Source organism: Pseudorasbora parva, chromosome 14 (assembly GCF_024679245.1).
Source record: "Pseudorasbora parva isolate DD20220531a chromosome 14, ASM2467924v1, whole genome shotgun sequence".
NCBI classification, from domain to species: domain Eukaryota; kingdom Metazoa; phylum Chordata; class Actinopteri; order Cypriniformes; family Gobionidae; genus Pseudorasbora; species Pseudorasbora parva.
This window is the reverse complement of record NC_090185.1, coordinates 43,571,474-43,587,970: the sequence shown is the minus strand read 5'-3', so window position 1 is coordinate 43,587,970 and position 16,497 is coordinate 43,571,474. Positions and strand designations below refer to the sequence as shown.

General features: G+C 38.7%; 1 protein-coding gene across 1 annotated transcript in view; it reads left to right on the top strand.

The window, feature by feature from the left end:
- LOC137039800 (NLR family CARD domain-containing protein 3-like) overlaps positions 1-16,497 on the top strand; it is a 61,541-nt gene that overhangs the window by 24,899 nt on the left and 20,145 nt on the right. Inside the window, exons 7-8 of the mRNA XM_067415073.1 lie at positions 8,075-8,248; positions 8,444-8,614. Of these exons, the coding sequence (XP_067271174.1) occupies positions 8,075-8,248; positions 8,444-8,614 (345 nt within the window). The remainder of the gene's footprint in view (positions 1-8,074; positions 8,249-8,443; positions 8,615-16,497) is intronic.

Below are 16,497 nucleotides of genomic sequence, written 5' to 3'. Positions count from 1 at the left end.
TCCAATTGACACGGGTTCAGCAGACACTCAGGGTGTGTTGGTCATGCCCAGGCTCAGGTCCACCATCTGATCTGGACACGGCCTGGATCCGGACGACTGCAGTAAACCTCGGGATAAACAGAGAGACTAACATTAGTGTGGATGCCACACTTTTTATGATGTAACGAGTACATCAGGTGTTATGGGAAGTGTTCCCGGTTCCGGCTGACCTAGTTAATGCAGCCTAACAATCAGTCAATTGATTTGAATAATGAAAGTTAAAAATGTTCTATGTGTATGCCATAGTAAAGAGATGCGATTTTAGTCTAGATTTAAATGAACAGAGTGTGTCTGCTTCTCGAACAATGCTAGGAAGACTGTTCCAGAGTTTAGGTGCTGAATAGGAAAAGGATCGACCACCTGCAAGAACTCGAGCTGCTGCGTTTTGGACCAGCTGGAGTTTGCTTATTAAGCGAGCAGGGCAACCACCCAGTAGAGCATTACAATAATCTAGCCTTGAGCTCATGAACGCATGTACTAACTGTTCAGCATTTTGCATTGAAAGCATGTGCCTTAGTCTAGATATATTTTTAAGATGGTAGAATGCAGTTTTACTAATGTTAGAAACGTGGCTTTCAAATAAAAGATTGGTATCAAAGAGCACACTCAGGTTCCTCACTGATGACGAGGGCTTGACAGAGCAGTCATCAAGTGTTAGACAGCATTCTGCAGAGGTGGGGGACTCGAGTCACATGATTTGACTCGAGTCAGACTTAAGTCGCATATTTTAGGACTTGACACTTGCTTGACAATTATTAATAAAAGACTCGACTTGACTTCGACTTGATATTCATGATTTGAGACTTGACTCGGACTTGAGTTAAATGACTCAAAATAACTTGTTTTTATAAATAAATATCGTTTTTTGAACACACCTCAACCTAACCACGTGACGCAGCAGGCAAGAATGAACATGGAGGGCGCTGCCTATGCAAAGTTTCCATTGTAATCAGTTACTAACGGATCACACCACGTACCCATGCTCGCCTCGTACTCGCGCTCACAGATTGGGCGCGTTTCAGGTGGTGGTGAAAATTTTGATTCTTTTAAGAGAGTTGTTCATTTTCAGTTCGTTCACCAAAATGATTAGTTCAAACGTTTAAAACATAAAAATAAAATACAAACACACTTTATTTTACTCTGTAGTAATCATTTAAAGGTCCCGTTCTTTGCATGTTTTCCAAGCTTTGATTATGTTTACAGTGTGCAATATAACATGAGTTCATGTTTTGCGTGTAAAAGAACACAGTATTTTTCACACAATTGTCTTATCTGTACAGCACTGTTTTCTCTGTCCTAAAAAACGGCCTGATGATTTCCTTGTTCTATGAAGTCCCTCCTTCAGAAACACGTAACGAGTTCTGATTGGGCCAGCGCTTCCCGTGTTGTGATTGGACAGCAGCTTAGCGCACTTTGCCCGGAAAGGTCCGCCTCTTACCATAAAGGGGAGATGCAGGTGCTGAATGCGCGCTCTTCTCCATGGGAAGAGCAACGAGACCACTCCCCCTATTTTGCGTGTTCTTGTGGGCGGACAAATGGTTAGTCAACAAACAGTTCTAGTGACGTCATTACAGCAGGAAGTGCAGCGGTGTAGTCCAAACCGGCCGTTCGCTGTAGGCTTTGAAAGGGAACTTCTGTTAAATAAAATATCTCGCTTCACATTGAACTTTGAGCTTTATAATTTTACAGGTATTATTTATGCTCTAACAGCAACATTTCACACTAACTAAAGTTTGAAAGATGGAATCGCGAAGAACGGGACCTTTAACCATTACATTACACCGTTTTCATTACAGTGGTAAAACAAGTGTACATTTCTTTCTTTGCTGCAAATATGCCACTTACACGAGCCGAGCTGTTCGCTTTCAGTATCCTTCAACAACTGGTTCATTTCGTTCACGAACGAGATTTCACATTTACAGTCAGACTCAAAGCCTCTTGGTCAGTAAAGGGTGTATTCGTTCACTGAATTCAACAAATCACATGCTCCGTCACATCTCATTCTCGAACGCTATTGGCTTGAGGTTTGTCATTCTTTGACAGATTGAAACAGTCCACAGAGCTGCGCTTTCTGCTAATAGCGCCACGCTGCGGTGGAGGGAGAAATTTCAGTGAACGAGAAACATGAGTCAATAGACTACGTGAACAAGAACGATTCGTTCACCTAAAAGATTTGTTCAAAAACAATGATTCGTCTAGTCTAACGTCACTAGTTTCGGGTCGCGCTGTATCCATCAATAATTTTCAGCAATGATGCAAAAAAACCTCTTCACTACGACACCGTCAAGCACTGTAAGTTGAAATGTAGTGTTCGACTTGTGTTGCACAATGATGGATAACTGCATATACTCTTGTTGAATAATTAACCAGTTTTGCTGAACACGCCTAAGTTACAATGAGTGTTTCGACAGCGTAGCGTTGTGTACGTGTGTGTGTGTGTGTATGTGTGTGTGAGTGAGATAGTGTGTGAGATAAAGGCATATCTGCGTAAGTGTTAGTATCTTGTTCACAGATTGTTTGTTTCTATATTGTTTCTATATAAAAATGTCAACACAATGTAAAGTATTTGCTCTGGCTCTTATTTTCAATAATTTTACTCAGTTTTTATGCTTCTTGTTGTCATCTGTTGACATTGTATAAGCAAAATGGTCAGTGTGTTTGTGATTAGATACTTAAAGTCACTCCACCATTTCTGTGTTCTGCATTGGAGCTGATTTTTTACAAATTATGTAACAAAGTCATTTTTACACTCTCCCATTGATTGAAATTATATAAATAAAAATGCTGAAATCCAGCCAACTGCACACATGTAAAACATTTTAGTAAAACATGATTTAAGGGAGTAATATTAGCTATATTTTGACTATTTTTTTATTTTATTTTTCCAGCAATTTCATTTGGGGTCTAAAAGACCCAGATAGCTGACATTTTTAAGCCAATTAAGCAAAAATATAAATTAAATTGAAGATGAAACCATCAGTTAGACACAGGTCAAACACTGGTATAGCCCGAACACTTGACATTTTGTTCCTCTCACTTTTGAAATGATGGCTACGCCCCTGTCTGGACATGTTTGGAGTTGATAAACATTCATTATCCGAAGCACTCAAATATTATTGAAGAAATGTAAAAAGCCTTTATTTCAACATGGCTTTAATATTTTAGAAACAGGTGATCAGTTCTGGACACCTATACGTGTTGTGGCTAATGAGCCTTCGTCAGGGTGTGAGCCACACACACAATCTGAGTTCATTAAGTTTATTAATTATAATATTAATCATCATCTGGTCACGCTGTACAGGACTAGGAGGAGGACTATCAAATAATACAAAGAGAAGGCATCTCACCCAATATATGGGCCTAATTTCAGTTACATTTCCATTTTAGGTTATGTAGTTTTATTTTATTTATTTTTAATTTTTAGATTTTTATTGTATTAAAGGGTTAGTTCACCCAAAAATAAAAATTATTTCATTAATTCCTCAACCTCATATCATTGGACACCTGTAAGACCTTCATTCATCTTCGAAACACAAATGAAGATATTTTTGTTTAAGCTGAGAAAGGCTTCAGAAAGGCCTCCATTGGCATTCAGTACATTCCCACTCACAAGACCCATAAAGGCCCTAAACACATCGACACAAAGCCCATCTCACTACAGCGGCTGGACAAGCATTTTACAATGCGACGAAAATAGTTATTGTACGCAAAAAAATCAAAATAACGACTTTATCCACCAAGATATTGACGTGAACTCGACGCATGCGCGAGAATATGACACAGATCCACCGTTCATGACCCGGAAGAGGAGGACCCGCTATCACCTGAGCTCACGGCCCAGACCTACACGGAAGACAATAACCTGGTGGATAAACACAAAAACTGCACACAAAAACTATTTGGGTCGCTTCGTGAAATTATTGTACAGCCACTGTTGTGTGATGGACTTTATAACAACGTGTTTAGTGCCTTTATGGGTCTTGTGAGTGGGTCAGTGGAAATGTGCTGAATGACAATGGAGGCCTTTCTCAGCTTTCAACAAAAATACATTTGTGTTTCGAAGATGAATGAAGGTCTGACGGGTGTCCAACGACATGAGGGTGAGTAATTAATGAAATAATTTTCATTTTTGGGTGAACTAACCCTTTAGCTCCTCACCCTAATGTCGCTCCACACCCGTCAGACCTCCGTTCATCTTCACACACAGTTTAAGATATTTTATATTTAGTCCGAGAGCGTATGCAAGTGTATGCACACTATACTGTCCATGTCCAGAAAGGGAATAAAAACATCATCACAGTAGTCCATATGAGACATCAGTGGGTTAATTAGAGTCTCTTGAAGCATCCAAAATACATTTGGGTCCAAAAATAAAAAAACTATGACTTTATTCAGCATTGTCTTCTGTTACATTCCATGTGTTTTGTATTGTTTTGGTTTGTTTCTCTTCTGTGTTATTAGTTATTCTTGGGACCATTGGGAGAGCTGTTCAGTATTGCATCATGTAAGATGCCATGAGTGACGTTCGACGCAATGAGTGACGTTCGACCAATCCGTTGACGTGCTGGCATCTTAAAAGGCCCCAGTTTTCATGAATGGGCAGTGAGGGCTGATCAGCGCGAGCTCTCACTCACCTTTCCGCACTTTCTGTTGTCTTCTGAAATACCCTGATTATTTACTAGACACTTGACTTGGTTCTGCGTTAACTTCTTTTCCTAGAATTGTTCTTATACTAGTCCTGCCCGAGCGAATATGTGCATACGCTAGAGTTGATTGCGCACAGGTGTTCTGAGATCAAAGTGTTACACGCTGATGTTGAGAGACAAACACAGTGTATTACTCAGCCAGGTCTTAAGTCTTCGATTGTCTTTAGTTATTAATTTGGATTAATGTTGTCTTATTTAGATAGGTAGTTTTTGTGTTAGTTAGTTAAAGGGAGAATTCGCCCTCAATTGTACTTTTGTTTGATTTTCAGCGTAGTTTATTTAAAGCGTCGTATACGCTGAAGATCTCGGTTTTGTTTCTACATTTTTCTTTGTTAGTTAGTTTAGAGGTTTGGGGGTAGTAGTACTGGGGATTTGGTTTTGATTATTTCATTGATTTGGGTGATTCTCTTGTTTATTATTTGTGTTTCATGTTTATTGGTTCTTTTGAACATATTACATTTGATTTAATAAACTATGTAAGCTTCACTACGTTTTGTTTATGGTTGTTTTTCCTGTCTACACCTCCACAGCCACATCTTGCATACCTGTTGCGTCATCATCCCGTTTACATCTTATAAGCACGTAACACTTCTCTTCCGGGTTTGTTTTCAAACCTCAAATAAAGATTAAAACGGTTATGAATCAGTGTATTGAATGCATTTCCACTAATGCCAACATAATTTGAGTCTATTCAAAAGAATGCTGAGGTTGATAGTATCGAATGCAGTGCTAAGATCGAGTAACACTAATAAGCCCCTTTCACACTGCGATTCCGGCAAATACACGGATAATGCGACCCAGCATTTGTTCCCGGGCCGCTAGATTTGGTCCATTCACACTGCCAGCGAAATACCGTAATATGTGCGCTTTCACACACAACCCGTAACGATCACTGATCAAGTTGACACGTGACATCCGGATGTGACGTATAATGGCGAGCGATCTCCGCTTCAGCGTGGATAGTAAGGAGCTTCGTTGTCTCTGTGTCCCGTTTGCGCACGTTTCTGCTTGTTTAATTTGAGTTTCCTTTGTATACGAACACTCTCTGCATTTAAAACACAGACTAGCTCTTCTGGCACTGCAGGGTTGTATTATTGAAAAAACAAGCTCTAGGAGTCGCACGATAACTACGTACACGTTGCGGCATTAGTTTTGGCTTTTGTTCACACAGCGCTCGTCCCGGGTCGAACCCCGCAATGTTACTAGGTCCCCGACCCGGGTTCAATTCGGTAATCAATTCCGGGACGTGGTTGCTTTCACACAGAAGGCGACCCGGCAATGTTCCGGGAATATTGAGGGTCCGGCGTGCAGTGTGAAAGGGGCTATAGAGAGATACAACCACGATCAGATGATAAGAGTAAATCTTTTGTAACTATAATTAGAGCAGTCTCAGTACTATGATACGGTCTAAATCCTGACTGGAAATCCTCACAGATACCATTTCTTTAAAAAAAAAGGAACATAATTGTGAAGACACAGCCTTTTCTAATATTTTTGACAGAAGCGGTAGATTCGAGATTGGCCTGTAATTGACTAATTCTTTAGGATCAAGTTGTGTTTTTTTTAATAAGTGGTTTAATTATAGCCAACTTAAAGGTTTTCGGTACATATCCTAATGTCAAGGATGAATTAATGATATTAAGCAGAGGATCTATGACCTCTGGAAGCATCTCTTTTAAAAGCCTAGTCGGTATAGGGTCAAGCATACATGTTGTTGATTTTGACAGCCAAGTACAATATTGAGAGATCTGTACTTTTACTTAAGGCTATCTGTTCTTTTACTTATGTAATGAAGCTGTATACTCTGTCTGCCTCTAGATTTTGATGATTTAACAAGTTTAGCCAAATCTTCTCCTCTTATAGCAGTGAATGAGGGTAATAATGTATTTCCTTGCCGATACAGTGATAGAGAGCGCGTTATACTCGTAGCTCAAGTCAACAGCGGCTGGCTGAACTGAGGTGTGAGTCTCTTGGTGACGTTAGCATCCCTCTTCCATTAATTGGCTACGGGATGAGCTGTCAATCTAGAACTAGTGGACCAATGGGGATGCTTAGACCCGACCCTGATTTACATAAAACTCAAACTGCACCATTTGAAAACGCAAGCGAAGAATGTGGAAACAAAAGCAAAGAAGAAAAGAGAACGGACATACAAAAAATGAAAATAAGTAACTTTGCATTGATTTTTCAGTTTTGATTATATTTTCACATGTGTTTTTAAAATTTTGATTCACACTTTTTTTTTTTTATGCGTGACCGCAATTCAATTTCTGGGAATCTGATCCCATATGAGACCCCTGGTGTAGAGTATTAAGGTATTATGAGTGAGAGGTTGACTAAACGAGTGTATTACCTGCACCTGATATAGCATTCGTTATTCAGCTCAATGTCTATAATATCCATTATTAAAGAAATCAGTTTGAATGTCTACTGAGAAAAGCAATATATCTTTGTCCTTTAAAAGATTTCCAAAGAGAGCACTAAACAACTTCCTTGTTTACAACTAGTCACTCATAAAGACTCATAAAGTAACTGTCACTGAAGTCAACATTACGGACCTTTTCTCAATACCAAATATGGCATATTAGTTTAGTTAGTTATTTATTGTTTAAATATTGTTTAAATGACATGTTCATGAATTCCAAGAATGATCAATGCTGGGTCAGGCCGCGTTTACCTGAACATCACTGAAAGCACATCAACAATACCATTCCAGTAACTCTATATTCTTGAGCAAAAAATGAAACTATGGGACAAATCTGCATCTACTGAATTACATTTGTCACAAAGAGGTGAGAAAATCCTGTGCAGTTTCTGTTTTGAATAATGTAGTCTGTGTATGACCTTAAACTGAATAAGGCAGTGCCTAAAAAACTGTTAAAACTACATTTCGTGACACAACAACAGCAGTTTCCTTAAAACAGTGGCAAATCGCTCGACCGCCATGACAGTCACTCAAGCGGACTGACACTAACGGGGAAACGGTTCCAGTGCCGATACTGGGTGGATATCACACAGCTGGAAAAGGCTCTCAGCCAATCAGATTCGAGAACCAGAAACTACTGTTGTATACAAATGTATATTATATTTGTATAAATCTTGTATGTGAAGACAAAAGGGCTACAAACAATATAGGTCTTTTCACTGGCGATCCTGCGATACACACGACAGCTGACACACTACAGGAGCTTTCAGAGGAATGATGTTCGCTCGTCTGCTGATTGTATGGCTCATTTGGTTCAACATTTACAGACACAGATTCAGTTGACTTCATCAGTCATAATGTAAATAATAGTTGATATTGTGTATTATATTTTTTCTTCTTTTAGACTCTCAGACTGCAGTATCACAGAAGAAGGTTATAAAGCTCTGGCTTCAGCTCTGAGATCAAACCCTTCACACCTGATAGAGCTGGATCTCACAGGAAATGATCCTGGAGAATCAGGAGTGAAGCAGCTCACTGATTTACTGAAGGATCCACACTGTCAACTGAAGACACTGAGGTGAGACGGGATTAAATAATACAACATAAATGATGTGCAGGTAAATTGTTTATAGAAATATTATTTCACTAATAAAATGTGTTGCATAGAAGCCAATTCAAGATAATTCCTCAGTGTTTCCCATTAGAATCAAATGCTGTTTTCATCACACCGTGTTTAATTAAATTGATTCTAGCTTAATTTTCCCTTCTGCAGGTTTGTGAGTCCTGCTGCAGATGAAGCCTGTGAGTATGTGAGAGGAATTGTGGGTATAAACCCGTTACTCCTGAGAGAGCTGAATCTGAGAGATCATAAACTAGGAGACACACGAGTGACACAGATCTCTGCTCTACTGCAGGATAAACACTGTCAACTCAACACACTCACGTGAGTATTGTGTTTAATGCTGTAAAACGCCACATTACTCTTAATATTATTGGTATAGTAGTGGATAATGCATTTTCCTCATTTATTTGAGTCAGTTTTTGTTTTTCGTTCAGCATCCACAGTAACACAATAATATATCATTTGTGTATTAAAATGAACCACTTACACCCTGAAGGCATGTTTTAATGATTTCACGTCTAAATTAAAAGTAATTGCTAATAACTAAATTTATGCAAGTGCATGGTCTCATTTGATTAAAAACCTTTCACATTTGGAAACAAATATATTATGATCATGTTTGGAAGTTCTTGTTACATCACAGATGAGAGAACCTCATCTCAAAAAAGAATTATTTTGTTATTATTGATGATTGACATGATGTTTATTAGAAATTACATATGGAAGGACACTCATAACATCCACTGTAACATCACGGTTATAGTGACCCAAATTATCACGGTTATCAATATTATCACAGTTATCAATATTATCACGGTTTTGTTCAAATGAGATAAAGTGTTCAAAAAGAACCGATGCACACACTAAAAACATTTCAACAAGTTTAATATTTGAAAATGAACAAACAACAAATAAATCAAGCTGCTCTATGGCCTTTTTAAAGCAAGATTATATTCTGTGGGATTTCCTTCCTTATATTGGCCGTCGTCATAGCACCACATAATGCATAAATAATCATTTAGTGTGAATGAATATAATCTATAATATTATCTCTATAAATATGTTCTCAAGCAATATTCTCATCAGTGTCCTATCAGCTATGACGCTTTTAAATCTAGCATATTTTGTGTAGCCCAAACAGTATCCCAGTAAAATAAATAATCTCCATATTTTCATATGATTTGACAGTTTTTTTATTAAATATCAGAAATCCAAAAGGTGTGCATTATACCCGACACCTAGATGAACACTGTACAGTCCGTTTTATACAACCGCGCGTACCAATGTTGTGTAACTTTAGAGACGGTCCCTAAATTAGCGAATCTCGAACAGTGAGTGAGAGCGCACTCTGAACAAAAAATTCCAGCTAATCTGAACGCGTCTGATTATTAGGGGCCAAGCACCGAAGGTGCGGAGGCACCTATTGAAACCGTAGTCGCACTTTCTTCTTCCGCCATGGAGGTCTATGGCAGCCCATAGAACCGTTTGCGGGAAAGTTGTAACGCTTTGACATTCTGATAGAGGGCAGTCCCAAAATTAAATACACCAGTTTTGGTGTCTCTAACTCAATCCCTCTAGCGCCACCACCTGTCCAAAGTTGCACTCATGTTTATGCTAATTACTTTTGAACCTTAAGGGCTAGAAACAAAATTATTTTCCCCTCAGATTTCTGAGCTCCTGCCAATCCGAAAGCACCCTATGACGTAATTTCCGACATTATATATTTCCCGCCATTTTGAATTTCCCCAAAATCCTACTTTTGCAAACTCGTCCTAGACGGTTCGTCCGATTTGCATGAAAATTGAACCAGATCATCTTCAGCCAGTGTCGACAAAAAGTTATGGAATTCAAGTTGATTCGTCAAACCATTTCCGTTAAATGCGCAAACAAGTTTTACGTAGTGCTTGCAAAAACAGACGTATGGCTGTATCTCCGCAACGCTTTATCGTATTCAGACCAAACTTGTTACATGTCGGCACAAGCCTGTCTTGAGGCAACCTGCTGCGTTTCGGTGCAGCGCCACCTACTGACCCGGAGATAGGAAAAATGGCTATTTTTTTTTTTTTGCTGAACCGTTTGTCCAAAAATCACAAAAGTGGTCTTGTCAGAATCAAGACGTCATGCCGAGTCAACTGATATGTCGGCCAGGTCGGTCATTATGGCTGTCGGCCATCTTGAATTATGTGCCAAAATGCTTTATTTTATGAACGCATAACAGATTGTTACGAAACTCGGTATGGGTCATCACCACGATGCCCTGAAGTAGCCTGAGAAGTTTTTAAACAGCACCCCCTTGTGGAGATTTTTTTTAAAAAGTGCTTATAACTTTGGGTGTGGTTGACTTATTTTCATGGGACTCATCTCCTTAGACTCCTGAATCGTTGCCAAGTCCAACGATACCACACTTGCCAGGTTTCGGCGTATGGTTTGTGCACCGTTGTAAACTAGCGCTTTAAGAAAATTAGCCGATATCTTCGAAACCACTGGTCCGATCGAGACGAAACCAGCATCAGAAGTTCAGAAACATAGGTCGCTAGGCACAGTCGCGAGGCCAAATCTCAAAATTTTGATAGTAAGGGGTAAAAATCCAATCAAAGTTAGGCGTCAGACTGAAACCCTATTGGAACTGTTCATTTCCCCATGATGCATCATTTTCCAGCTAAAACTGCTCGGGCAGACCAAACCGTAAGTCGTAGAGACTTGAAACTTTCAGGGCTGGTAGTACTCACAACGACTGCAGAAGTCACCGAAGCACGCCGCGATCGGCCTGACAGGGGCGCTACAACGATCAAAAGTAAGAAACGCCGACCAAAAGTACGAAACGGCTCATAACTCCTCAACCGTAAGGCGTAGCCTCGAGTGTCTTATATCGCTGGAATCCTTGGCTCGAGACGGAAAAAATGCATGCCTCGGATTTGCTCGCGCTTCAGGCACCAATTTCAAGATATTTTAGGTTTTTTGTAAAACCTACTTTTGCAAATTACCAGCTTATTTGACTGATCGGAACCAAACCACTGCAGAAATATTCTCTGGAGAGAGACTATCAATAATTATTTTTAAAAAAGTTACATTTTGATTCATCGTTGCTAAGGGGAGCCAAAATGTTTGATGTGACCAGGACCTTATTTAATAAAATAGCTATAACTTGTGAACAGAACGAGATATTTCAACCAAATGAAGGTCACATGTGAGTGAGATCAGTCTGAGATCACATGAAAAACATCGTAACGATTGATCCCTTGGTGGCGCTATAACAGGGGAAAAACTCATGAAACTGGCAATATACGCACCCAAACATTAGTCAGATGAAAATGGGCATTCATTGTCTTTATCCTGGGTGCCATTGTTAACCCCATGATAGTCTATGAGAACACTGGCGTATCGCAAACCCAGTATACTTCATTGGCGCAATGCCCTGAAGGAGCCTAAGAATTTTCAAGCCAGTGTTTTCCACAGTATTCACCTCCTTAGACTCCTGAATCCTTGCCGAGTCCAATAATACCAACCTAAAAAACCTTTGCGAATGTAGGAAACAGTTAGTCCAATCAAAACAAAACCACAATAGGAAATTCTGAATACTTACATAGGTCAATAGCTAAACAATAATGACCAAAACAAAGCCAACATTTTGGAAGAAAAAAAATCCAATCAATGCAGCCCATGCTCTCATAAATATATTTTGCTATAACTTTAAAAGAAAATTAGATATTTACAACAAATTTGACATATATTTATGGACCCCCTTTGAGGACACCTAAAAAAGCTATGATATGTTATAACTGTCAAAAAACATATGTTTCCTTAGTTAAATTACCCATGAATGCTCTTTCCCATCTATGATCTAAGTTTATTTGTTTATTTGGATCCCCATTAGCCAATACCTAGGCAGTGACTACTCTTCCTGAGGTCCCAAAAAGTAAAAAATACAAAACTACATTAAAGCTGCAAGAGGAATGAAAGGGTCCTCGCAACTGTGCCACCACTACCTTGTGGTTGTAGGAACACAGAGCATGGTTGGCAATATGCATTTAAAGCTACACTGTGTAACTTTTTTAATTTTTTCTTAGCTAAAATCACTTAGTTCTTTCAAAAATATATGTGCTCATTAATGTATATTTACTTCTTTCAAGTAATAATGCATTCTCGTAATTTTATAATATTCCATTGAAAATACATAGGTGAGGGTTCGGATGGCGTTCGCCATGTTGCTCCTCCATCTTGAAAGTACATTTGCCAAAGAGGGACATACCCGTAAATTCAAGCTTCGCTTTTCGCGTTTTAACACTCGATGGCACTGTGTCGAATGTGAAGAGGAAGATTGCTTGAGGCTGCTATATGATGATGGAGGATCACTCTTAAGCCCCTTTCACACTGCACGTCGGACCCGCAATATTCCAGGAGCATTGCCGGGTCGCCTTCTGTGTGAAAGCAACCACGTCCCGAAACAGATTACCGAATGCGACCCGGGTCGGGGACCTAACATTGCGGAATATGTATCAGAGTCGCCAAGGAAGCGGAAAAGAGAATTAAGACGGCAACGCAACGGGCAAATCAACAAGACAAAAGTAAATGTTGGAGTGGCCTTTCCAAGATAAAGAGCTCATGAGGAGCAACGATTTTAAAAAGAACGCCGACGTTGCCTGCTTTCTTCTCGACAGGTAATATTAATTCAGCCTATTTGTGCATATTGGAAGTTTTATTGTTGCTTGGCTAATTATATCATGGTGTGCTGTGCATAACACTAGAACGACGTCTAGGATAGTTTTCCTCGCGTCAATGATGAAAAAGTATTGTTTACCTTATAACATAAATCCGCGTTCTATGATGGATAACATAAGATTAATATTTTAATTGCATTATAATTTGTTTGCCTTACGCTAGTGGTGTTGTACAATATACAGAATAACGATAATACTGATAAAAGTTACTTTACTAAGATTAGCTTGCATTCGTCTGGGAACCTGATGTTAGCAATGAACTGGTTAAAATAACGAAAACGTAAAACTATTATTCATTTTACATAGATTAATTTGATCATAGATCATTTGGTAAATTAAATAACTGCAAATTATAATAGTTTTCAAAAATTACCTCATCACTTGAGTTGAACCAAACCCTCACCGAAGAGGTCGAACTGGAAGCCATGACTAAATCAGCCACCGTAGGAGTTAAAACGAAATCGAAATTGAGAGGAGCAGAAACTATTATTCACTGGATGGTCATATACCTTTTCACTACTAGATGGGGGAAAATATCACACAGTGTAGCTTTAAGTATATAAAAATAGGAGGACTATATCAATCATTTGTATTTGCCACACTTCCTGCTACTGGGCTGTATTCTGATCAGAGGGTGGACCTGTGCCAGGACATGACCAATGCATCCCTGAAATGTCTTAAGAGAGTGTGTCAATTAAACTCTGCCCTGTAAATGCAGACTCAAAAAGACATCCTTCTAAACCCATCTCCGGCACGACAACTCCAATCTATCAAATAATCTTACGAATATCTATTTATCTAATATGACTTCTGAACTGTAATGTTGCCAGTTTAAAAGGTAAAAAATTATCATACACTGTTATATGCAAAATAATAATCATACACTGTTTGTTCGTCGGCCAGAGGAGAAATGGCACCCTGACTGAGCCTGGTTTCTCCCAAGATTTTTTATCTCCATCCTGGCCCTGAATGAATTTTGGTTCCTTGCCACCGTTGCCTTTGGCTTGGCTTGCTCAGTTGGGGACACCTAAAGTTCAACTATATTACCGATCTGCCCGCATTGACACTACATGATAATTGAAATTAGTTGGATAACATCACCGTTTTAAACAGAGCAGTTGTACAAAATCTGTTGCATTATTTTCCTGTGAAGCTGCTTTGAAACTGGACTTGTTAAAAGCGCTATATAAATAAAGGCGACTTGACTTGGCCAGCTAGTGGCACTATGAATAACTAAAATTTTGCTGAAACATCAGGCTTTGTCAGGATACCACGAACACGACTTTCAACTAAACTCAAGATCTTTGAAATGTAACATCACTAAGGCTATTAACTATTAGACTGACCAAATATGATGTTGTTTTGGTTCAATCTTAATGAGCAGTTAATCACAGTTTACTCTTGCCCACAGGTGACAATATAACTGACTACATATTGACATGTAGACCACCATCAGTGCTCGGGCCCTGATTAAATCAACAACAATAAAATGAAACATACAAATCCCATTAAATGTTCCTTCCTTTTAAAACTCATTTTACTTCTTAAAATATGTAATGTCTAATAGTAGTTAATTCCATATTTTCATTCCGATCGAGACGAAACCAGTGCCAGAAGTCCGGAAACATAGGTCGATAGCTATACGCTAATGCCCAAATGTCAAAATATTGATAGTAAGGGGTAGTAAAATCCAATCAAAGTCAGGTGTCAGTAATTTTTTACGTGTTTTTTTCATATAAATGTCTATAACTCCAAAACAAAATGAGATATTTTCACCAAACTTGACACACATATGTATGGGCTCACTATGAGGACACACACAAAAATTGGTGGGATTGTGCCTCTTGGTGGCGCTATAATAGAACAAAACATGAAATTCCCATTGACTTCGATGCAGTATTATGGTTTAAAATGCTAATGCTATAATTTACGAATGCATTAGCATATCGTTACAAAACTCATTATGTGTCTTCCGCTCCATGTCCTGAAGGTACTCAAAAAGTTTCGTAGCAGCGCCACCTTGTGGTCAAAAGTTGTAATAAAATGTACAGAAATGCGAATAACTTTTGATTAAATTAACTCATTGTAATGAAACTGGTCATAATACATTCAATGGCTCATACCGAGAACATGGATACCAATTTTGTCATATTTTGCAAACCTATCTGTCCTCCATCTTGTTATTTGTTAAAAACCTACTTTTTCAAACTCGTCCTAGACCGTTTGTCTGATTTTCACTTAAATTGAACCGTATCGTCTTCAGACCATGCCGAACAAATAGTTATGGATTTTGTGTTGATAGACAAAACAGTTTTCATATACCACTTCAACAGAGTTGAGCTATGATGCAAAAATGACTCTTGAGGCTGTATCTCTGCAATGCTTTGACATATTGACACCAAACTTTGCATGTGTCATTGTCTCCTCAATCTGACTACACCACATCAGTTTTGTAACAGTCCGACCTATTGGTTGAAAGTGATAAACTATTAAATCATTATTATTGACTGTATTTAAAATTGTACTGCTTATTTTGCCTAAAATCAACTTAATAGGTCTTTAATGGCTCATTGTTGCAGTTGGTTTGACACTTCCAGCCATGCTGGCATGTCTTGTCTTCTTCTTTGCGCTTGGCCCCGATAATGGCTGCTTGCAGCTATATTTAAACATTGCATTCATAAACTCAAAAGAAACACGTGTGATAGGTTATAATGCGCAACACGATTATAACAGATGGCTTTTGAGGAGCCTAGTAATGTTAGGTGACTAGCAACAGAGCAGAAGTGACTAGTGTGAGTGATTTGTTAACCGCCACAGCCGAAATACACAAACAGCCCAATCCAATCGCGCCCCAGCTCTGCAGAACTAAAGTGGCCTTTTCTAAATGTGGGTGTGTTTTCAAACTGATGAGTGTTTATAAATCAGGCATTGAAAATGAGCCCCTTCCCCTGACCCCACCCCTAAACCCCACCCACACTGTGAAATGGGCAAATCAGGTAACAGTGGAAAACGGCCCTCTGATGATGGCCACGCCAGTTCCCATCGGGTGAATCTTCACATGATGCTGCGTCATTACTGCAAAGCGGGATCACAGAAGAAAGCATGTCCCACCACATAAGCATGTCTTGTCACTTACAGCACATTTAAAAGCAGTTGTTAAGAGTTAATCATATTCATTATATTCACTGTAAAGCCATCACTTCTAAGCTTTAAAATGAACCCTAATTTTCATTAATCAAGCAAGTGGTTATGAAGTTACATGACGACAACTTTTTCTGATTAATTGCGATTAATCACAATTAAAAACAAGTATTTATTTGTTTTTATTTATTTTATGATGTAATAATTTCACAGTAAATCACCAAATTAATGTAGAAAAAAACATAAAGACAGTATATTTTAAAGATTTGTTCAATGACATCTTTTTATAAATCATCTTTTTTTTAAAGGCCATTATCACACACATTTTAATTTCTTTATTTAAAT